Below are 25,943 nucleotides of genomic sequence, written 5' to 3'. Positions count from 1 at the left end.
GATAAAGCTTTATATACTTAATTTTTTTAATAAAAAATGTTAGCTTAGTGTATACGCTAAGTATATCTTTAATCGATTTATAAAAATGGTAATTAAGTAGCTTTGAAAATTCTCAAGCAAATTCCTAACTTCAAATTTAAATACGATGTCAAGTACTGTCTAGTGCCATGGGAAATTAGATGGTACTTATAAATACTTTGTATATTATTTTCTTAATGTAACTCTATAAAGTCAGACATCTTTTCTTTTCATAGTGAAGGAGAAAAAAACTTTTGAACGTAATGGCTGTTTCAAAAAATTGATATTATGATAACGCTTTAAAGTGTTCTTGATATTATTGGCAGCCTTTTAAATTATTTTCTCTTTATGAATAAAACATAATATGCTAATTGATCTACTTTACTTTTTCTACTTATATCTCATGATTTATTTTATAATTTTATTAAAAATGTTGTGCAATATTTTTATTTTAAATAAATATAAGCATTCGAATCTGATTTTTAATATGGGATGAAATAACGAAAATAATTTGACAGGATATAATTTATGTTCAAAACTTATGGAAAATATTTAAAGTTTTATTTTTCTACATTTAATTTAAATTTATATTATTTTTAACTTAACAGCATTTCAAAATAACAGTAGTTAGTTCTGAATGAGTTTGACTATCATTTACTAGAGTTTCACAGATAGGCTATTGTTGACATTCAGTGATTCATCATTAATAATACAATGTTCTCACACTACGATTCCACAATTTCATTTTATAGAATAGAGAAGGGTAGTAATCAACCGTCACCGCAGCCCACTTCTCATACACCCAGCTTTGGATGGACTTGCTTGGCTTTAAAAAATGCCGGAGATTGTGTGTTATTTACTTCACAGACCACCCGAACTGTGAAGTTGTTGTTGCTGTTGTTTCTAATGCAACTTGCCACACGGGCAAGCCTGCTGGGTGAAACCGATCAAATTTAAGGCAGAGTGTGCGTTTTTTGTTTTTTCAGTGTCGCCATCATATGGCCAAGAATTCGTCTTCAGCCGCACACACGTTAAAACCCGTTTTATAGGGCGGACCCATTCATTCATCCGCAGATCGTAATTTTGACTTGAATCAGAGAACGATCGATCTCCAATCCAGCACCCCCAGAGGTAGTGATTTGATATAGGAACATGGAGGACTTTGCGACTCGACAGATTTAACATGCATCAGTCACCATTTACTACACGGGGAGTCTTCGACGCCGGGATTCGAACCCACGAACTCTCGGACATGGGCCCAGCGCCCTACCGACCAGGCTATTTCAGCAATCCCGGAGAAGTTGTTAAAGTCGTAAAGCTGTGAGACAGTGAAGTTGTTAATCTGTCAACATAATCCCTCGTATCTTTTAGTAAATTATCTGGCATACCTTTTGCATCAGGTATTTAAAAAAGTTTTAATGTAATACAAAGTAATTTTAAAGTAACTAATATAATAATTTGCGAAGTAAATAATAAACTGTCTCTCATAGCTCTAAGGAAATTCATCGTTATTTAAATTAATGGTAAATTACTCTTAGCAATAATATTCCAATAAATTCTGATAGTTGTGGTCTGGCATTGATTAATACTCATATTGTTATTAGCCTTAGAGTTAATCAAAAAGTGGCTGAAATTTATATTGCGTGCAGAAAACAATATGGTTAAAATTACTAGAATATGGTAATATTTACTGCATTTCTGGGACTACGGTAACACTAAAAAGCTCGGTTATTCTTACCGAAACGTTTTAGTAATTATTTTAGTAAAATTAATAATGAAATATAATTTTATATGTGATAAAATTTTGTAAATCGTGTAAGATGTAATTTTAGCATGATATTTTAGAGCATTGCATAAAAACCATTTATTCGGTTTAATACACTTTACAATTTTGTATTTTTTACTAAATGTGTGGTGATAGTAACTATGATTTTGAAATCCAGAACTTCCTGCAAATCGTTATCATAGGAAAAGAAAAACTGACAAATGAGTAGTTTAAATGCTGTATATTTTGGTTTTTTAAACCAGAATATATGGTTTTATTTTAGCATAAATGTCATTTTCCTTACAAACTGTAATTTTACTAGTTTTCAGTGCGAAATCCTTTGTTTCAAACACAAAATAAAGTTAATAAAAACTTGGTAATAAAAAAATTAAAATATCATTTAATATATCATTTATAGACAGTATTTAAGAGTTTAATACCTTATATTAAGTCATTTTCTTATAAACAACAGTTTTTTTCAGAATTAAATTTACTATATTATCATTAAAGCATGCATAAATGTAACAGATAGTGTCTAATTAAAAAAGTATTTTTATTTGAATAAATTAAAACTTTTACAAAAATTTAAAGCATGTTTGTGAAGAAAATCAATCAGGTGGGGGTGTCTGCAGAACATCAGGATGAAAAAGAGGCTCTAAAAGGCTATATTTACACATTAAGTAGATCTTTAAACAAAATATTTTCACAAATGAGCTTGAAAGTCGAATTGTTCTCTAAGACAAGGGATTAGTCGTGTAAAACCTTTCAGATTTGTAGAAGAAATAAATCGGGTCTGGTTCAGGCAAAGAGTTTATTTCGCAATAATCTTGTGAGATTTTAACGAAATAAGGTAAAAGGATATTGGTCTGATTTCTTATTAGAAATTTATTTGCATTAAGCTCTTTTTTTTTCGATTTAATAAAGTCTTTATGCTTAAGATCGAATAATTAATTATGCTTCTCAATAAATTTTATAGTATTTTGACTTCGCATAATTTTTCTTTTAAATTAAAATTTTGTAAACTAAAAACTTCCGAATCAAATTGCCGATTCTTTGGGTGGATCATCCGTAAAATCCGCTTTTACTGTAAAATATTATACCGTAACTCTTATAGTAATATTTAATTAGAGAGTGATTCAGTGATTTTACGGTGATGATTAAAGTAAAAATACGGTGCATTAGATTTTTCTGTTCCGTGACATGTTCCAGTAAGAATAAATTTTACTTTAAAAAGTGCCGGTTCCTTGAGTGCCAGTATTTTTTCCGTAATTTGATTTGGAATTTTTATATTGTATTTAGTTTTCAAAGGATAGAAGCGTTTTATAAATTTCATAATTTCTTTCAGTATCTGTATCAATGCTCTTTTTAAAATTTTTTTATCATTTATAATTTTTAATTTCAATCAATTTATTTTAAAATTCATATTATGCTGATAAATATTTAAACTTATCCGTAATTTGTCAGAAGCTAGAGTTTCAATTAATGTGAAAATAAAACAACATTTACTCACACCTTACCAAAAATGACTATATTTGAAGATTGTATGATAAAAATGTTTTTTTAGTTCTTAATTCTTGCTATTTGTCATTGATATAATTAAGAGGTAAATTTTTATATATTTTATAGTTATATCTTCATAAATTAATTTTAGTCAAATTTTCCGAATAATCTTTAATATCTTCGATTAAATTGCATTCATGGTCATTAAAAAAATTCCAGAAAATATTTAACAGAAAAGGCTGTAAGCATTTTTTAAAATATGAATATTTTACGAAGGGTTAATTACAATAAAAAATCAATTACACCGTTTTAATGGTTTTATTTTATTACAACTAACTAAGTTTTAAAGGTTTTTCTAACTACTAAATGAAAAAGCGTTCTAAGTGTTCTTTATCCATACAAACTACTAAGTTACTACTTTGTAGTTTAATTTTCTTTATAGTAGTTATTTTTTTTTTAGATAAAACCTTCTAATTTACGACGTTACTAATTAAACTATTAAGCTATTACTGTAAAAACTACTGAGTAACATTTTACTAATAAATTTTTTTTTCATAACAAAAAACATTAAAAGTCGTTTTTTTTTAATCGTCATCTTAAAATGATATAGATAAGACAAGAAAACTGCAAGAAATTCACATATTTACATGATTTTTATTTCGATTTTGTTTTTATGTAATTCGATTTATTGTAAATTATACATTGTAATCAATATTTGAAGTGGGCAAGTTTTATTGAAGAATGCAAGACAGCGACTAAGATTAGCTTGAGTGACCTAACATCATATATTGATAATGGACCTAAATCTACAAATTTCAAAATAATTTTCAGCTTTTTTCGAATTATTTTTTTATTCAAATACTCAGCAACGAGACTCAAAGTTTAGGGCTACTTTATACGAAAGTTAGATCAATTAATATAAATCTGTGAATTGAATTTGTTTCTGATATAATGAAAGTTTCCTTTCTACTTTACTTTATACCTGGGTTTTTTTTTCAAAGTCTTTGCACTAAATCTCAATTAATAACCTTGAAACGTAAGCAAATTTGTGGTTGTTTTGAAATTTTGAGGTGAAATATTTCCATACTCTTAAATTATATCACTGATATCTAGGTCTTATTAAGTACTTGATATTATGTATTCATTGAAATACATACCTTTGTGGTTCACTGTTTTCAAAAATGGAGTTTGATAGTATTTCGTAGAATTTTGAATAATCTTTGGCCTTCGTGCTAAAGGTAATCGTAATTATTTATATCACAATAGTTAAGGTAGAGATGTGGAACTCAGTATAATTGCTAATGCCTTGGTTTGCCTCAGTTCATATGGTAACGGTTTATCGCATGTTCTGGTTATTAAGATTATTTTCTTAATACTCTATAACTAGAAACAAAAAACCAAATTGAACTAAATAAATGATTTTTATGCCATGCTCTAAGGTATATTGATAGTGTCAGTCGTAACCTTTTACAAAAGAAATAACGCAAAATTCTACAAAAACTAATTCACCATTTTATTATTCTTTTTCATCCATCCTCCAAAAACCAAAACAAAAAAAAATGATCATATCTATAATATCAAGCTTTTAGCTCGCAACATCAGAAAATGCGTGTTATTACATCACGTGACCCTGACAGATAGAATTACCGATTTTTTCCCCATTTACCAAATTTTATCACTTATTCTGATACTATATTTTATTGTCAAAGTTACTAAAATCATTAAAAAAGCCCTTCTGTAAAAATTACCGCTTTTTTTGGTGTTTCTATAGAGCCAGAAACACAATAGACTTTACCATATCTTGGTAGTTTTGGCCATACCTTTTTTTCTCAGTGCATATGTGAATTGATGTGAAAGCTTCAGACTACCTATTGTTTTACCAACCACTTTAAAAAAAATCACGTACATAATAATTTTACAAAATAAACATCTCCTGAAACTTTCAACGAAACTGAAAATTTCGATTACAAAAAAACCGCAATTACATCATACTAAAGTTCAATTTAATACTTTATTTGCAAAAAATTAACAGCGTACTATGATTCAATGTATTCAATGTACCGTATCTGTTCAATGCTAAACCGATTTTTCTGTGAATAAACCTACATAAAAGCTGAAACATTATTTGGAAAAAAGCACGAAATATATTATTTATCAATATGTTTTACCTTTTCAGTCTTTCCTTCATATGGTAAGAGCATGCTTGTTGCGCCATAGTAAACCATATATTTTATATCCGATATATCAATCATTTCTTGAAGATTGATGACGTTCAGTCCTCTTGAATCCGTTGATGTCATTCCATGGTCAGACAAAACTACGAGGTTTACCTATTTTTCAAATGAAAAAAATTTTCTTTTCAAATAACGGAGAAAACAAAGAATAATTTTTTCTTATCTAAGTAATGGTTTATACAAGGTTCATATTAAAATTATTCTTAGGAAAAGGAGGATACCTTTCATGAATTTGGTACCAAAAACGTGCAGCTTCACATTTTGGAATTGGGAAGTATTTTGAAGGATACTGTTATTTTGTGTTAATTAATAATATATGTATTTTTATAACTACGCAAAAAGTAAATATGCAGGAGAAGACTTAAATAAAAAAGTAAAATTGAAGAAATGCTCATAATCAATCAACAGTTTCAAATCTTACAGCTTTAGTTGTCATTAAATTCGATGAATTCAATGAATTTCAATGAATTTAGTGCCTATGGATATTATTTTATGGTTTTTATTAATTTATGGATTTCATGGACTTAAGTTATTAGATACAGATTTAATATGCTGAGCTAGTATCTGCACAGAATTAATTTAGAAAATATTTTGGTATTAATGTCCGAGATTCTACTATCATAATATATTATAATTTACCTATTATAACTAGCGTCATATGTTACTATACTAGTGTCATATGGTGATGTCGCTGTTAATCCATATGTTTCTAATCCCAATCAAACTTATCAACAAAAAGTCTAAACATGTGAAGATGCAAACTAATATTAGCAAGGAAAACGAAAACAATTCTTTTGAAATCCAAAGAAGGCAGATTAATGGAACACCTAAGCCTGTTTAATTGCTGAAGAAAGAGATATACGTTGAAAGATGAACATGAGAAAAACTTTCAAATCTCAACTTTCGGCCAAACAGGTTGTGATATACCTTCTCCTTGTTCGGCCAAACAGGTTGTGATATACCTTTTTGATACTTTCTTCTGCTTACACTATTTTTTTTCCGTCAGAAATCTTCCTGAAACTTGTTGCGTTTAAACAAAGGTTAATTTTTTTTCTCGCTCAAATATTCTTACATGTGTGCATCTTTTCTTCACTTTTCACAATGATTCCAAAAATATAAATTAAAAGCGATCATAATTAAGCACTCTGCGTATCATTTTGGTCTGTTTAGAAATCTCTTATTTCTCAATAATTCTGTCAAAAGTGATGATTTAGGTATTTAATAAAAGAAACATCATCTCTTAATAGTGTGAAGAAGAAAAGGCAATGGTGATAGTTGCCGATTTAATGATAATTTAATGGAAATAGAGAACTAAGAATTTATTGTTGTATTATAAAAAACAAAACTTAATTAGTATTTTAAAAAGTAATTCGTAATGAGTTTTGTTTTCAAACTTTTTAGCTACAGCATACGGTATAGAAAAAAAGTTTTATAAACGTCAAATAGAACAAACCGATCAACTTCTATCAAATCTCTGAACAGTTCTTTTGGTTTTTATTTACATATTTTTATAATTTAGCGTAAAGTTTTCTCATTCATTATTTAAAGTATTATGTCAGTACCAAAAAAAAAATTAAAGTAATATTTCATTTAACAAACAAAAATATCAAATTGAGAACTAGAAAACAATTTTAATTTATCATTATTTTTAAAATAATTTTCAAAAAAAAGATAAACTCTCGTTTTTTTCCCTCCAACTTAAAACAGTACAATAGAATAAAATGACTCACAGAAAATACTTTTTGAGACGAAAATTATACTCAACAATGGATTATAAGTTGAGTAAAACATGTAAGCACATTTTAACATATTTCTTTCATAAAATATATGTACCAACAGCTTTAATACAATTTCATAAATTTCATAACAATTCATTAGTAATAAGTTTGTACTGAGTACCGTGTTGTCTAAACCTCTTTTTGACATTTCTCGCTGAAGTAAGTCCAGTAGATTGTCGATGTCTTTTACAGATTGCTTACGTTCAAAAGAATTAGGACCATATTTGTGACCTGAAACAACAAAAGCATTTATATTAAGCAAATTAAAAAAATGAAATATAAATAATTGAAACAAACTTTTATCAATAATTTTACCATTTTATAAGAAGATGGTACTTAATATTAACTTATGAGTTATTTTTTTCGAAATATAAAAACATAATATTGAAATTTTACGCAGGAAATATGTTTCTGTTGTAACTGACATGCAGTTTCTAAACGCAACACAACATAAATGTCACACAATGTATGGCGACAGGCATTGTACTTTCTACATTGTAGCACATTCAAATTTAATTGAATGTAGACGTACCGTACGTTGTGTAATTTCTAAGCGTAATTTGATGCCTATGTAATACAATGTTATTTCGCAAGAAACTATAATAAAGATGTAACGCTGTGTAAAAGACTAAGTTTATCTAATAAACCAAGATAGTATCTCTGCTTTTACTTTTAATGTTCTTTCTATAAAGAAAATAAATGCATTGTCAGTCGTCAAAACTTATTATTAAAACTTTAAATAATTTTCTGGAGGAAACTGGCTTTAATTGCTTGAGTCTGATCTGATTAATTACATCTGTATGATAGTGTTGTTTAAAGTTGCAATTTAAAATGGTATGAAAATTCTTTGCATTCTAAACGATAATGGTTTGAATCTAAAAGAGTGTGGAAATCAGCTGAAATATTACATCATTTGCATATTTGTAAGATTTTTGTTTGATATATGGTACATGTTGATTTTCATTGTAACATTTAATCATCGACATTCAACGTGCAAAACTGATAGACATGGTAAACATTGTGATCAGTTTGTTGTATACTTTGTAAGTAAGATCCTTTGCTTGATTTTGTTATCATCCGTTATTCATTGACACAAAAATGCATGATGCATACGTGTTATAATAAATTATAATGCGATTTATACGCATGTAACCCTAGCATGATTTTAATAGTTACAGTTATTTATGGATATTAATACAAACACATATATATTGCAATCAGTTATAGTAAACTTGATGCATATGCCATACCTTGGTCTCGATTGTTAGGGTAAATCATAGATATTTACAGAACAAAACTAGTATAGATTGTAATGAATTATATTATACATTACACATATGCCACAAAAGCTTGGTATTTTTAGCAACAGTTACCCTTCGACATTCGAAATGCATAATGTAAATGTTTTATAATCATTTATAGTACACTTTATACATATGTTAATTAATCTTGGGTTTGATTGTCACAATTGAATGCATAACGAATATATTTTAATCAATTATAAAACATTTTATACGTATGCTACCCTAGAATTATTTTAATTGTTACAATTATCCATAGATATACAAAATACATAACGCATTTTTTGTGATCAATTATAATAGACTTTAGTATGTTATTTACTTTAGTATGTATTACTTTAGTATCATAGCTTGGAATTAGAGTTAATTTTAGATACTAAAATACAAAACACGTTTAGATCGTTAAAAATTATAGTATAAATTAAACGTATGTCACCCTAGCTTGGTTTTTTTAGCAACAGTTATTTATTGATATTCAAATAATAATAATATATAACAATAACATATAACGTATATGTATTGTTAAAAATTATAGTACATAGTATAAGTATGCTACCCAAGCTTTTATTTGAACAATCACTTACTTTACACAACATTTGAACCTATCATATATTTTTCATTAGTAATATTAATTACATTATAGTTACTATTTATCGCAAAATAGAGCAAACAACTTTCTTCATAAGATTTCAGGATAATGTTTTAAGTAAAAGGAGCTCTACTAATTTTTTTTACAATTACTCGCAAGTAATGCGTACAATAAAGAAAAAGTGCGTGGAGTGCGTGGAGTCCGCGCGGAAGAAGTTAAATTTCGTAACCTGCGACGTTAATTGTAGAAGAATCAGCAGTCGTAGAAGGGTCACTAGTTCTATTCAACGACTCTTTTTTTCTGCTCCCTATTAAATTATATGTGTATCAAAACAAACTAAAAAAATATTTATAGAAAAACAAAAGTTTTATGACTTTTATTGTTTTTATGCTAGTGAGAACCAAACAATATGGAAATGAATGAGGGAAAACTGGATCCTACCACGTGATTTCCCGGCCAATAAAAATGTAGCGTTAAACGTTTAACGCAACCTTGTTGGAAGTCGCATAACAAGTATAACTTCAAAATTCTCAAAAAAAAATTAATAATTGTTGAAATTTGAAATTTGGCTAGTTACAATTAATATATAAAAATATTCATTTAATTAGAATTTAATCTATTGAACCGTACTTACTTACCGCTAAAATCTACTGGTTCATAATACATCTGAACTAATTGTATCTCATTGTTTTCTAATAATTGCAGTGCAGTGAGTAGAGCATCTTTGGTGTCTTCATTAACTGTTGGCCAAGAAGATCCAACATACTTATATTTTCGACAGTATGTAGGTTTTTTCCCTTTTATTTCAACCTGTAATTTTTTTTAATTATACAGTACATACTTGTAGAAAGCATACCATGTAAGCATATATATATATATAAATTTAGCATAGCATTATATGGAATTCACTTTACACTGTAAAAAGCTTTCTTTCGTGAAAATTCATATACACAAGCGAAAAGTTAATTTTCCTCTAGTGATTCAATAAAATATTCATATTTCATACTACTTTGTTGATAAGCCTGCAACTTAAATAGTTTCAATTTAATCAAGATCACCCTATAATTTTATTTGCTTTCATTGAATTGATTTAGTTACATATTTGCTTAAAATATACATATATAATAACTTGAGTATCAAATAAATTTATTTGAGACGTTACAGTAATTAATTTAAATTTCTGAAAATTCTCAAAGCAAACATTTTATGATGAAACTAAAACATTTCAAGTACCAAGTTTTGGAATTTTTTTTTCTTTTTGTCTTTAGATCCAAGTTATTTTTCCAAAAATTAACATCATCACTGATAAATAACCGCTTCATTCACCAATAAACATCACGACAAACTTTTAAAACTATTATTACTCTTCAAAGAATAAACAACAATTTCACAATATTTTTAATCAACTATCGACTTCAGCTACTTTAAATATTTAATGGTAAAACATGGTATTGCTGCTTGTTGCCCATCCTCTTGGTTTAGGCGCCTAAATCAAGAGTCACGTCGCCAACGTGATGGCTGATCAGTGACAATTGGCATATGTCTTCTTTATTTCGTGGAATGTTAAACTTCTTATGTGTCCAGTCATAAGTCTAAATAATGGAGTTTTAGCAAATCTGGGAGAGAGTCACTATAGGGCAAACCAAAGCACAAAGCGGGGTTTGATTATTGAACTGGAGGAATCTCCCAAGCTGTACTTATTTTGGACAAAACCATAGAGTGAACCTTAAAAGCTAGTATGGCCATTAGAAATTCACAACTCTCCCTAGCAGTTTCATTTCGTTTCCATAGACACCCTCATGAGCACAAAGCACATAAAGTCGATCTGGGCCAAAGAAATCAATTTGGAAACGATATCATCAAAACGATGCCCCAACTTATTCTGAATGCGAGGCCAATTCCTCAAGTATTGATCTGAGCTTTTTCTATTAGTCAATTTCCAAATATCACGCATGTCTGAGTCTAAAGCAAAGTACAAAGGCTCACATTTAAAAATTAATTTTGAGCGAAACACTGATCTGTAGTCCGGGTATTCCAAGTCTCCATCTCGAACTCTTTTCTTGATTTGCTTCCGTATAAGTAGATGATCAGGTCTTGAGAAGGAATTATTAATGTCCTCGAAAGCTAATTAAATTAGAAACTCCGTGTGTTCATTGTGCTTGATAAACTAATTTTCAAGTATGCTTGATATTTTTTATGAAAACAACATCAAGTTCTCTTTGTATTACTACTTTATTAAATTGCCTGATATTTATTTATTATTAATATAATTAAATTACCTGGCAACCATCCCACCAATAAAGAGCACTTCGAAGGCCATTCTTCTCTGCTGTAATCCAGAGGGGTTCTGCACTCTCCCACCAATGAGGAACTGAAGCAGTGTCATTGGGACCCATAAGAAAAAAATCCCCATACAGGGAGTCATACATCATGTTTTGAACAAATCCATGGTTTTCTGCATACAAACCTATAAAATAATTCTCAATTTTGAAAACGCTTTCATGTATGTATTAAAAGATATGATTGAAGACGTATATATAACTTTTAGTTTTTGAATATTTGTCATTCTTTCTGATTATACAAACAAGTCTTTTAGAAGACCATATCTATATAAAGTTTAAAATGTTACAATGCTGGTCTGCGATGCCTATAAACTTTTGAAACTGAATTTGAAAAAGGTTTCTTCCTAAATGAGTGAATAGAGTGATTACCCCATAATGAGTAGAATAAAACTATCCTAAATTTTTGCCCGTTCCAAATATTTAGCTAATGGATACTTCTTGCATAATGGATGAGAATTTGACAAATAGATGTTTTTGACTGAATTCTTAAATTGTCATAACCATTAGACATTATTGAATTTAAATTCAGAAATACACTGAAGAAAACTCCGTATCAAATTTGGGTGAAAAGTAATGGCACCCTGAGTGTAGCATATGTAAAAATTATTTTACAGTTGCTAAATTCCATCAACCGTAATTTTTGCAGCAATATTTGTTTAATTACAGTGATTCAGTAATTTTACAGTATTACTGTAAATTATTGTAAAAATTACGGTACATCGGATTTTTTGTTCCATAAAATTTCACGGTAAAAATACATTTTGGAGTAAAAAAATTTTGGCATCCTTAGTTCCGGTATCTTTTATCGTAATTTGATCCGGAATTTTTTCAGTGTAATGAATTGTATAGTTTCGAATTCAATTCAAATAATTTTCATATAAAAATATCAAACGTATCTAAGTAAAATCACATGCATTTTTTAAATATAATGTTTCAAAACAACTGTTGTTAAACTTAAAGCATTAAGAAAAAGAAAACTTTTAGGATTTTTTAACTCAATTTTCAGTCCACTGAGATGCACTGCAGTGATTTTTTTTCTAAGACTCACAAAAAAATGTCACCAAGAGTGGCATAAAATCTTGATATCAAACAAAACTATTTTGATATAGATTTTGAGGTTCTGAATTCGAAAATGTTATCTATATAGAAGTCTTTGGAATGGTTGCCAAATTATTCTCCCTTCAAAAATAATTTCATGCTGCGTAATAAAAAACTTAGCCAATGCGCCGTCCTAGTGACGCAATAGTAAAAACACATCTATACTTCGTTTCAGAAATAGTCTGTTATAAATTGTCAGTTGGCATAGTTTTGCCTACTAATTTTACATTTTTGATGCATTATTTTTGAAAGAATTTTTCGAAAATTTCTAAAGTACTTTTAAATTCTGTTCATAAGACATTTACTTTTTTTTTTAAATCAGTGAATATTTTTTATAGTGATTGTTAAAATAATTTATTGGGTAATACATTCAAAATGCTTTTTTTCCCATCCTATTACTATTCTTTCGCATTGTTTTTAATTCATTTACAATCGACTTTGATAGTCTTGAACTCAGAATAAGGTCGGTCAGCTGTTAAACGCCTGAAACACCGCTGTCAATAAATTCTAGAAAAACAAAAACGTAAAAAATCCCGCAAAAATAAGAATTTTAAATCCGGTGCTACTCCATGGATCTGGTATTTAGTAAAAATAAAATGGAAAAACTTCGAGTGTTTATTACGAGTATTAATTGTATCGAGTGGAAATGAATGGGCTATCTTCTGCGTAAGCCTAAAAAACATAAAGTAAAACACATTTTTGATAGGAATCCTCAGGGCAATAGAAAAAGAGAAAGATTTCAAAATACTTGGAGTAGGAAGATTGTAAATTAATTGAAAACAATAGGAAAGACATTGAGAGATGCAAAATATCTGGGCACAACTAGAGTGAGATGGAAAGCTATAATACACCGTTGGAAATTTCTCGGAAAAAGTGGTTAAATAACAATTTATTGAATGATTATTTTACCATATTTAATCGAAACAGTCAAATAACCATAAATAAAATGGTAATCAAACTGTTCAGTTTGAGAAAAACTGTTTATTAACTATTTTCACCTCATGCAATAAAACAACCAGAATTTTATCGCACCCACTAGATCCACCTCATGAAGCTACTTAGTTCTTTGCAACGGCGTACATATCATAGCCGAGCGAGCTTATCTGTCCATCTCATGACCGGCAGAACTGGAGTTCGAGTCCTAGTGTTGACACCACACTATTTCATCCTATTCCCTTCAACATATGAAGAATTTCCAGTGTGCGGCACTCTCCAATGCCCATTACCTTGCGAAAAGCCGAGCTCCTATGTCTAGTTAGATAACGTTTTTGAAAAATGCTAGTTGTAAATGGTTAAAAAAAACTGTATAGTTTTGTATTCATGGTTCTATAACCAAACATTTTGTAAATGGTTTCAAAACCATAAAGGAAAAAAAATGTTCTTTACCGTAAACTTTACGGTTAATCGGATGGACAGACAGCTGCCAGTTATTTTCCCATAATTTTAGTATGAGAATTTTAACAGTGCTCCAATTCGGAGTAAAGAGGAATATTTTTAATTGTACTTCCTTTTCAGAGTGGATTTCATAAATTCTTTGCTAGAGCATTAGGTTGATCCCGATCATGCATTGATTTCTGAAAGGAATATCATATCTTTATGCATATAATTATTTAATTCGAAAACTGGTTAGGCAGAAATCGACTAGCTTTTTCTATTCGTCGCATTATTATTTTCGTCGGCAGAAAAAGAAATACATTTCTAGGGTAGTATTAGATTTCTAATTATTTCAAAAATAATTTCAGTTTTTACTAGCAAAATTTAAAAGAAAATTCTGATCAATTAGATACTCTTACTAAGCAGTTTCAATTCCCCGAATGAAATTAATGAGCTAATAAAAATCTGAAAAATATAAAAAATGTTTTTAGCCTACATGGGGGTTTGAACCTATTACCTCTGCAACGAAAGATTAGTACTTTTTTCTATTGCGCCTACGAAGCATCTCGTTAACATCAATCATTTACGTTCTGTTTTTCAAATTTCAGTGGTATAACTTGGGAATTATTTAAGTTGTCTTAAAATAAACAGTATATTCGGGACTTAAGCAACTCACAATCTAAGAAAATTATTTTCAATGTAAAATTTTTTCTTTGCACTTTTTTTCAGACGTGGCGCTATTTTTTGTCAGATGTGACATTTTTAATTTTTCAAAAAGTGATCATGTAGTAATCACCAAAACAGCTTTTCGAATCTAATAATTAAAAAATTCAAAGTAAAAAATAATATTTTTAAAAACCACGTTTTTGTAGTGGAGAATAATAATTAAAAAAAATTGGAAAACGAAAAACGTGGGGAGCATGAAATACATAACAGTAATGTTATATTAGTGTGTGTATGTGTGCTCTTGAAAATATGTGTATGGTATATCTGTAATTGTAATTGTATCTGAATGTGGAATATGTTTGTGTATATGCATATGTATGTGGATGTATATGTGGCTGTGCATGTGTATGAGTAAAAAAATGTGTATATGTATGTGTATATATACTGTTATGTATTTCATGCGCCCCACGTTTTTCGTTTTTCAATTTTTTTTTTAATATTGTTCTCCACTACAAAAACTTGGTTTTTATAAATATTATTTTTTACTTTGAATTTTTTTTATTTTAAATAATAATTTTTTTAATTTTTATTTTATATTTTTAAAAGTTATTACTTTTCAATTATTATTCTTCACTAAAAAAAACGTGGTTTTTAAAAATATATATTTTTATTTAGATTATTTTTCTTAGTCAAGAGTAGTCAAGACTACTACAAGACCACTACTAAAATAATACAACTTTCATTTTAAATAAGGGATACAAAAATCTTTATAGATAAACAATACCTTTACGACTTTCATTAGTTTTATGCTGATGACAACCAAAACAATCTGGAAATGAATGAGGAAAAACTGGATCCTACCACGTGATTTTTCAGCCAATAAAAATACTCCGACAATAAAAATCTTTTCACCTGACATGTAATACTAATTTGAAATAATGGAATCGACAACAAAAGACAATCTCGAAAATAATTTTTTTTTTAAATTTTAATTTTATTTTACTTTGCATGTCTTTTTTCTCTTCATTTTCATGCATTGTCATCCAATTCTGAACTGTGTGCTAAATTTGAAGTTTGTAGCTAGTCGGGAAGTTAGTTTAAAATCGATTACAAAATTCCACCCGGACAGACATACACGAAGGCAAGTTTATATAAACGTGGTAAAAATAATTATTTTGTTTAAAAAATACGTTCAGGTTAGTTCAAGAAAAAATTGCACTTCTAGTAATTGTATAAATAAAAAATAAATAAAAAAGTAACTTTTTAGAGATCTGAAATGGTTAATCCCGTTAGAAAAAATGCTTTGTATAAAAATTATAATTGTAATCTTTCTATTTAAATTATATTATAATTATATTATTAATAAATTTTTAATTAATTTATAATTATATTATACACAAATCTAAACATTATAAACAAATTATAATTAAGCTATAATTGTAATTACAATTATATTATAAGCAAATCAATTTAAACATTATAAGCAAGTTTTTGATCTGAATATAAAGTATATATAGATAGTACATAAATAGAAGAGCAACCGATCTTGATATCTTAAAAGGTCTATTTTCACGTGCCCTATTTCAAGGTGAAGAAACCAGGATTTTATTGCAAACACAGAAAATATATTGCTGCCTTTATATCGTGAGTGTATAATAATATACTTTTTTACTGCTTGTTGAAAGTAGTGTTCTATCCTATAAAATATTCTTTTCTTAAAGGTCATTTATATTGTCTAAAAAGCCCTTTACATGGAGGATTCAAATAAGCTTTTCTTAGAGTTTTCTAAAAAGCATTTCTGCAAAAAGAATTTTCTCGAAAAATAAATGTAAGGGTTTACTTTATGTCTAGGTTGTTTTCAATTGCGGCAGCGCTTTAATATATTCTGAAACATGCAATTTAATGAATTTGTAACACGAGGAGATTGAGAAATTAAAGAAAAATTTTGTATTCCACTGATACCGTAAAAAACGTCAGCATATCATGTAATTATTTTCCGTATGCTATTCCTATCTCAATAAAAAATAAAATGCTATTTTAAAATGTTTTCTTCTTCAAATATTTAATTTTGAACCAAAGTTTTACTACTCAGTAAATATATTTACGAGATTTTGATAATTTAGCAGCACAATACAAGATGTCAGCAGTTTATAAAGAAAGTGTAATCAACTATCAATTTTATGTAGTCTCTTTGTAACATTTATTTACGGAACAACATTGCACAAATTATAATTTGAAGAAGCTATGTACAAAATAGGAAAATTGAATTCTTATAAATGCAATAGTGTTTGCAAAAAATCTTAAATCAACTAATCACTATCACGTGGTACAACACTTAAAGATTCCGTGCACTTCAAAATCTACATAATCTTTTTTTAGGATTGAAATAGAATGTAGTCTTTAAATTGTTTCCTTAATTCGTGATCTGACTACATAACATTATGATGTTAAGATCACATGACGTTAATCATGGCATTACTTTTGCACCCCTATCCATTCAGTTAACTTCTTTATTCCACCTAACTAGATTCCTATTTTTATTGTATTTGTTCTTCCATTGGACAAAAGACAAACTATTGTTTGTATTAAGCACACGAGTTTGTATATGCGTCGAAACCAAATTTATTTATTTATTGTTTTAGAACCATATTGCTACAGAGGGATTCAAACCCGCTATTTTCATTTTACATAGCGTTATTGTAGAAAGGCGAGACTGTCTCATCTGGAGGTCCCCATGAAACAAATCTAGTAATAGTTGTACTTTATTTACGTCAGACTACAGCTGCACAATGGGCTATTGGTGATAGTCTGGGAAACATTCTTGCGAATGGTCCGAAGATATGCCATCACATATTTTACCCCTGCAGAAGGTACGACTGCCTCACTTTGTTATCCTGTTGACTTGTGTGCGAAGTCTAGTACTTTACGGTAGAACAGTTAAACGACGGCCAATGCCACGAAACCACGGTCTCTTCTTATCTCATTAAAATGGTCACCCAATCACACACTGACTCCAGCCAGTGATGCTTGATTTCGGTGATCTACTGAGATCAGTCCACTGAGGGATGTGAAACGAATGATTAAAAAATGAACATTGCTATTCCAAGTATTTATTTATTGTTGCACATACATATGCAGGTTATTTGCTCATTATAAAATGCGATTTATTATAATCCCTTATGAAGTTGACAAACAGAATGCTAAAGTTAGAGAAAGACATGACAAAGCTGCATGGATTATAATGGGAAAGTGGCAGGTTCGAATCGCTCCGAATTCCTCGTTATGTGTTTTTGATATCTTTTCTATCTTGTGTTATTTGTATTATTGACTAGAGAAAAACTTATAAGTCAAATTTTGTAATGAGCACATACACCTGAAAACTTGTATTATATATAACAATGGATAAATAAATATAAGTAAATAAATGTAACAAATAAATATAAATTAATAAATATAAGTAAATAATTATCTATAAACAGAGATTTGAAACGGCCATCTCTACACTTCCATTTTTGGATCTAGGGACAGTGTTCTGATGAGTAGCAATAAACTACTGATTTAGTTTCGTCTAGTTCAGGCATTTTTATTTTTACAAATACACATTTTCATAGTTTTAAAGTTTATATATATTAGCTTATAGCCTACATATAAAATAAAAACACCGGAATGACGAAGAAAAATTGTGATTAAATGAAATAGGGGAAATCAAACTAAAAATTTTTTCGCCGTCTCAAATTATACTTATACTGTTAAAATTACTGACTTTTCGGCATAAATTACCAAATTTTTCCACTTTTACCACCAAACAGCATGGTAATAAAAATATATTTTATTATTACTTTTACCAAAAATCATTACCAAAGCACTTCGGTACAAGCGTACGGGAAACAAGGCAAATTTTACCATATTCTGGTAGTTTTTACCCTACATTTTCTCTGTGTATGATTTTAGAATATTAATTTATTTCAGATATTTAAATCAAGATTTTATCATTTAAAACATTACTTACTGTTAAAATAATACTTATATTGCATTAAAGATGGTAAAATGAAAGTGCTTAATTACAAGATTTTAAGAAGTTTTTATTTATGTTTACTTTTTTCTAGTAAATCAATAAAATTCGCTCGTTTTCTCTTGTAGAATTTTTAAACGTTAAGATATAGGTAAAACTAATTTCTTTTTTGAAGCTAATGAAATTTTTTGAAATGATGTATAGTATTTTTATTTCTACATAATATGGCTAATCATTAATACAGAAACATTATTTATAAGAGCGAAAACTTCTGATTAGTTTAAAAAGTATCGATCATTAGTTAAATTAATGCATTATTAAATTATTACTATCAATAATTTTTCTAATTTAACATCAAAAATATCTTTAATATCAAAGCAATAACCTATAGAGTTTCGAGTCTTATAACGCATGTTTATTATTTTTACAGTTCTTATTTAATATGCATATTATATAATATACCGTTTGCCAAAAAACCCAAATCTTAATTGTTAGTAGGCTTTTGTTTAGTAATGAAATATATAATAGGATATTATAAACATTTTATTATTTTGTACGCAAAATTATTGTGGTGTAAATTGTTTTTAAAAAAAGGCATATTTAGGTAAAACCATTCGCATTTTCTTAATCAACAATATATAGAAAACTAAATATTTTCTTTAATGTTTACTTGTATATTCGTTTAGTATTGAAAACGTTAGAAGAGGGAATTTTTATTTTTAATAAAAATATTTTAAATTGTGCATAGTTTTTTAAACCCATAGTTTAAGAGCATGTACTATAGAGCCGCCGTTCCCAAATGGTGTTAAACTGAACCATAGTGTTCTGTTCAAGGCTCACAAGGGTTCCCAGAGTTTAAATTTTTTAAAACAGAAAATGATTTTTTAAAATTGTCTTTGTATTTATGCCCAAACAATAAACCATCATTAAACCATCATATATTATTAGCGTCATTTATTTGAGTTATTTTTGTGAAATTATTTTAGTAAAATACCAATAAAAAAACAAAAAAATTTTCTTTCAAAACATATCTTTTAAAAATAATAATATATTGAATAAACTATGAAAAAGATTCACATTTATTAAAAAAAATGTACGGTTATTTCTCACCGTACCTTTCCATTCTAAATAAAATGACCAAATCCTAGAGTAAGGAATTATATCTCTCTAATTACCACTTTTTGCTTTTATAGTTCTTTCAGCGTTTTCAGTTCCTTTTCGTAAACTATAATTCAGCATACTTTACTCGTTTTCAGCTGATTTAACTTTTGGAAAAAATAGAAGCTGTAATTTTGAGTCTGTTATTGATAAAATGATGATCGAATAAATATAATACTTTTAAATTTAAATACTTTTACAATAATTAGTATATTTTTTTCTGGTTATCGTATTCAGATTTCGCTACTATTTTTATTTATGAACTAAGGTTCTTTCAAAAGATGCTTGATCATTTACGACCGTAAGCCGTGCATCCGTACATCCGGAGCCGTAAAAAATTTGAAACCGCTGCTAGAGAGAATTGAAAAAAATATACAATTTTATTGTGAATAGTAAATTTACTCTCTGTCCTTACGTCTGTATTTATAAAGATTTTTCGGATCTCACAATTTGTTCTGGTTTATTGTTTAAATACCAAAATCAAACTAGAAAGGTAAGCGCTGTGAAATCGGTTTCATTGTTTCAATTATTTCAGTCTCTCTTTTTTTAGAGAAATAAAACGTAAAATTTCAAATGTTATTTTTCAGAATCATCAATTTTAAAGTTACGGAAAAGAGAAACAATACTGATGTTTTCATGAAACTTAAAAAACCAGTCCATCATACTTATGTTTGAAAGACTCCAGAGTAAAATCCGAAACATAAATTGAAAAATCAATTTGGAAAAGTAACATAGATTCATCCGTAAACACAGTGATCAAGAAATTTGACTGACAGCAATAACGGTTTCTATCAGTTGAAGCAACCAATCTGCTTCAGTCAGCAACAAACCATAAAAAAAGATCTGAAAGTTTTAAGAGTTATGACTCGCGTCACACAATATTGATTTTGGATTCTGGTTCAACCATTGTTGAGTAATGACAATATCAACTAAGATCACTTTCCGAAAATGAAAGATTTATGATTTCAAAACAAGAGAATTGAGCTGTCAACAAAGTTGAAGAAGAATTGATTTATTGTTGAACATACGTAGGGTACTAAAGAGTATGTGACATAATATGATAGATATTGACTGAAAGTATTAGGTTACTGAGTTTGTTATAACGCTAAAGATATTTTTTTCTAAACTTCAAAAAATTAAAAAACGAGTTTTTATTCAATCTTCAGAAGTTTAAATTTTAAAAAAAAAGTATTTTTCATTATGCATATTTTAACATCTTCAAAATTATAAGAAAGGATAAATGATTTATAAAAAATTTATTCCGGCATTTTCACCCTCCTTCCCATTAAAAATGCAGTATATTACAAAATGGCGCTCAAATTGTTTTTATTTTTGTTACTCCCACCCGATAATTCATTACAACTTTTTTCTTTAACTTAAAGTCATCTATTTTTTGTATGGTTAGCGTTGCACACGTTTTTAAAATGTTACCTATTTCTCCGTAGTTTTAAATTTTTAAGTAATACAAAGTGCGGTGAATAATTATTATTTAAAGAAAATCTGTTTTTGTTTCAATTTCTAGACATTATTAATTGTTATTACTGATTTATTGTTATTGTATTTCTAAGAGTTCGAAGTCGCAAGATAAAGATAGACATTTAGTAGATAAAAAATTTGCTCATTATAATCAAAAAGTATTCAGGCTATTGTATATTTATTTAAATACACATGTCAAAATATATGATTTCAAGATATAAATACTTTCTGTGAGTGCCAATCTTTAAAATGTGGTCAGACAATTTTCATTTATCCTGTAACTGTTTTCATAAATGGTACTAAATTGTTATGTTTTATGAAGAGAAACTTGACTATTTTTTATGAGAGGAGAGACATTTAAAAAGTATTATTTTTTTTAAACTTTGCATCCAAAATATGTGATTTTTAGGACATAAATGCGAGCACCAGATTTTAAATGGCGCCGTACAGCTTTCTTTAACGCTGTAACTTGCCGTGTTTATAAAAGGAAACCTGTTTCATTTTCTAACGAGATGAGGGATATTTTAAAAGTTAATTCTTACAACTTTTTTTCTAAAAGGGTATGATTTTAGGACATAAATATTTCACTGTTAGAGACTTCATCGTAAAAATGGTTAAATGGCGCCGTACAGCTTTCTTTTACGTTGTAACTTGCCGTGCTTTATAAAAGGAAACCTGTTTCATTTTCTAACGAGATGAGGGATATTTTAAAAATAAATTTTTACTACTTTTTTCTAAAAGGGTATGATTTTAGGACACAAATACATCACTGTTAGAGACTTCATGGTAAAAATGGTTAAATGGGGCCGTACAGCTTTCTTTAACGTTGTAACTTGCAACGTTTTATAAAAGGAAACCTGTTTCATTTTCTAACGACTACTTTTTTTCTAAAAGTGTATGAGTTTAGGACATAAATACTTCACTGTTAAAGATTTCATGGTAAAAATGGCTAAGTTGCAATTTATTTAATTATTATTTTACCATAAACCGAAACAGACAAATATCCATAAAAAAAGATGATATTCAAATTGTTAAATGAGAGAAAAAAACGAATATTTATTGTTTTCACCTAATACGGTTTAGCAACCAGAATTCTATCCATGCTAACCAGGTCCACTTTATGAAGCCATTTCGTTCCATGCAGCTTGAAACATACTGTATCTGAGAAGGCTAATTGGTTAATCTTATGACTGGCTGAATAGGTATTCAAAACTAAGCGTTCATACAACAATATTTCTTCTATTCTTTCAATGCATGAAAAGTTTTCAGCGTTCCTCTCTCTTCAATTGGTGACATTAGACTATTAGAATACGAAACTGCCATTAACGCATAAATGACGCAGCAGCCGCAGAGCTCCAGTTTCCGCTTAAGTTATATTTTTATAGTTTAGAAACTAAGCAAGTTGTAAGTGGTTACAAAACTGTGTAATTTTGTATTCGTGGTTTTTCAACTGTACCAGTTGCAAGCGGTTTAAAAAACCGTAAAGGTAAAGAAATATTCCTAACCTAAAACTTTAGGGTTAATCGGATAAACAAACTGCTACCGGTTATTTTAGCATAATTTTAGATTGAAAATTCTAACAGTGTTTTTACGAGTGTCTAACTTTAAAGAAGGGACACAAACTTTGAATTTGAATCGTAATTGCTTTCAATCAATGACAGTAAATGTTTCGTTTAGTTTTTAAAAAAAGTGCTAAACTTTTTACGCGTAGAAATGGTGTCACATGCTTATTAAATTTATACTATTATAGCAGTATTTCATTTCACATAAGGCAAGTATATTATTAAAGGAATCGAGATGAAAAGTCATTTTTTCGATTGTTTTACAGTTATTTTCAAAATTTTTACAAAAATCAATAATATTTGCATTTGGAGAAGAAAATTAAAAGCATTTTAACCCCGAAAATCATATTTTTAATAAAATACTAACTGTCATAAAATCATCTCAAGAAAGTAAGTGTCTAATATGACTTTCACATATTCTTCAAAAATTAAAGAAAGTTCACAATGTACTCAATAGTTAAACAGTATTGCACATAACACTGAATCAACTAAGTATTATAATTCCATAACAATATAAGAATATGTCTATATAAGAAAACAGAGATAAGTATTAAGATCTCAATCTCTTACAAGCTATAATGGCGGCACAGGTTGTTATAGCTCATTCGCATATTTTTGATGCGTCACCATCAGTCTCACCAGTCTAAAATCAATAAGGAATGTTGACTCTTTGGCACAAGGCTCCGAGTCGTGCACGATCAGGAGTAATCACACTTAAATCGATGGACATAAAAAGTCTGCAAGCGGGAGGAAGGTTCAAGTTTTAATCCGCAGGGTTCATCAGCAAATGATCCAGCTAAGACTGAACGAACAAACAGACTCTTTTCTGCAGAGTTGAGGTGCATTTATTATGCACAAGAATAATAAAATAATGAAGTCTGCGTTTCTAAGACATTTCTATACGACCTTTTTTTGTACATAACCTGACATTTTTGACATAAATTATAACTTTAATACATATTTTCTAAAAAGGGTATTCAAGACTATCAAATGATGCTCTGGGTTACCAATACGATTGCTAATATTTAAGCTCAACAATGTTTTAACTATTCAAATTATTACAAAATATAGTTTAATTTTTCAATACGTTTGCAAATAAATTTGAAGAGTTTTTCAATAGTTAATAACTAAAAAAATAGTTTATCTGACTCCGAAGATTTTTTTTCTCACCAATATGGAAAATAAATATTTATAAAAATAAAAATTTATGTTTAAATGTTAAATTTGCTCTGAGTGTTTTTCTGCGTTCGATAGCTGAAGATTACTGAACATTAATACGCACTGAAATTTACACTCGACTATACTTAGCCTTATTACATTATAGCAGAATCCTCTTTTATCTGCATAAAAAATAAAACAAAAATTGTCTTTTATATTGTTTTATTAAGCTCGAATCTATAACTTTATAAAGTAAAGTGGATAGTATAAATCACATTAAAAAAAAAGAAAGAAAAAGTTAATTCGTAATTTAACTAGACCATCACGATCAACCACTTAGAAATAATTTGTAATGTGAAAAATAAATTATCATGCTTACATTTAAACATGGTTTGTGAAAGAAGTCATTAAATAAATAATTTAGAAAATGCTTTTGCAAAATGTGATAGCCCCGGACTAAAAAATACGATATCGAAATTCAATAGAAAATACTTAGTAATAGAAACAACTTAGCTACATATGGTATGTTATATGATGGTTCGTACATTTTATATTGTTTTATCGATAAAAAAAATTCATATCATCATTAGGTATTGACATTCCAAAAAAGCCATTTTGAGCGGTAAGTGCATCATTACCTAAACTAATATTATTATATACCAGTGTTATAACTGTTCCTGTTTCTTAGAAATAAAATTTTTTATTATTTTTTAAGCATTGCTAGTTAAAGAAATTTGGCATGTTTCAAAATCATTTTTTCTATCAATTTAAGCTGATAAATTATTGATGTAAATTATTAAATTGTTGTGTGACTTGTAACTTGTGTGATGTAAATTATTAAATTGTTTAATTAGTAGTAAAAAATGAATTAAGTCGTTTAATTATTTTACAGATTAATTAGAGTTTAACCCTTAAACGTTTAAAGTACATAGGCATATTTGAGCTAAATTTCCTTCACTTAGAAAAAAAGTATGGACAAATTTACCAGAATATGGTAAAATTAACCATGTTTCTGACTCTATGAAAACACCAAAAAAGCTCGGTAATTTTTACTGAGCGCCTTTTGGTAATGATTTCAGTGAAATTAACAATAAAATAAACTTTTGTAAGCTGTGATAAAATTTAGTAAATGCTTTAAACTTTTGTAATTTTATCATGATTACTTAACACATAGCATGAAAGCCATTTATTCGTTTAACTTTACTTTTCCGTTTAGTATTTTTTACTAAATGAGTAGTAACTAATGGGCGATTCCACGAAAAGTGGTCCTGAGTGACTAAATTTTCAAAATTATCGTAAAATCAAAAATGACACAATTTCGGAATCTAGAAGATGTACATTTTTTAATAGTTAAGATAGTTTTTTGAATTACAAAAAATATTTATGTGAATTCTAACAAAAGGTGGAACACTATGAATTTTAACAGGAGTTCTCTTCTTTGTTATGTTATATTCCAATGGAGTTCTTAAAATATTAAAGAGCAATAAAATAGTTTTTAGTAATAAATATAACTATTTTACTCTTTTATCATCGTTTAATGTATTTTTTTAATTTGGCCTAAATTTTTTTGTTTGTTTGAAAGTCGATTAATCAAGATAGTCTAATTTCCCAGTAACACACGTAACATAATTTTGCATTTTTTCCTGTAAAAACTTTAGTAAAAAAGAAAATTTAAGATTTTTTTGTTTTATAAATTAAGAAGGCAAGATATGCAACGGAAAAAATTCTCGAATTAAAACTGCCAATAGTTAAAATTTTATAATTAATTTTATTCAAGGTAACACACGTAACGAAAAGTTACGCGCGTTACTGTTATGTGTGTTAGAGGTACTTATACGCTTTAATTATTTATTTATTTTCAATAAAAGATTTAAATCATGTTCGGACATTTTTTATAACCGCCGCGCAACTT

At 28.3% G+C, this 25,943-nt stretch overlaps 1 protein-coding gene across 1 annotated transcript in view; it reads right to left on the bottom strand.

The window, feature by feature from the left end:
- Nucleotides 1-25,943, bottom strand: part of LOC107442975 (glycerophosphocholine cholinephosphodiesterase ENPP6-like) — an 83,017-nt gene that overhangs the window by 17,873 nt on the left and 39,201 nt on the right. Inside the window, exons 2-5 of the mRNA XM_021146256.3 lie at nucleotides 11,465-11,652; nucleotides 9,824-9,995; nucleotides 7,417-7,526; nucleotides 5,452-5,613 (exon numbers count right to left, since the gene is read on the bottom strand). Coding sequence (XP_021001915.1) covers nucleotides 5,452-5,613; nucleotides 7,417-7,526; nucleotides 9,824-9,995; nucleotides 11,465-11,652 — 632 coding nt within the window. The remainder of the gene's footprint in view (nucleotides 1-5,451; nucleotides 5,614-7,416; nucleotides 7,527-9,823; nucleotides 9,996-11,464; nucleotides 11,653-25,943) is intronic.

Source organism: Parasteatoda tepidariorum, chromosome 3 (genome assembly GCF_043381705.1).
Source record: "Parasteatoda tepidariorum isolate YZ-2023 chromosome 3, CAS_Ptep_4.0, whole genome shotgun sequence".
Classification (NCBI taxonomy): Eukaryota; Metazoa; Arthropoda; class Arachnida; order Araneae; family Theridiidae; genus Parasteatoda; species Parasteatoda tepidariorum.
This window is presented reverse-complemented; position numbering and strand designations above follow the sequence as displayed.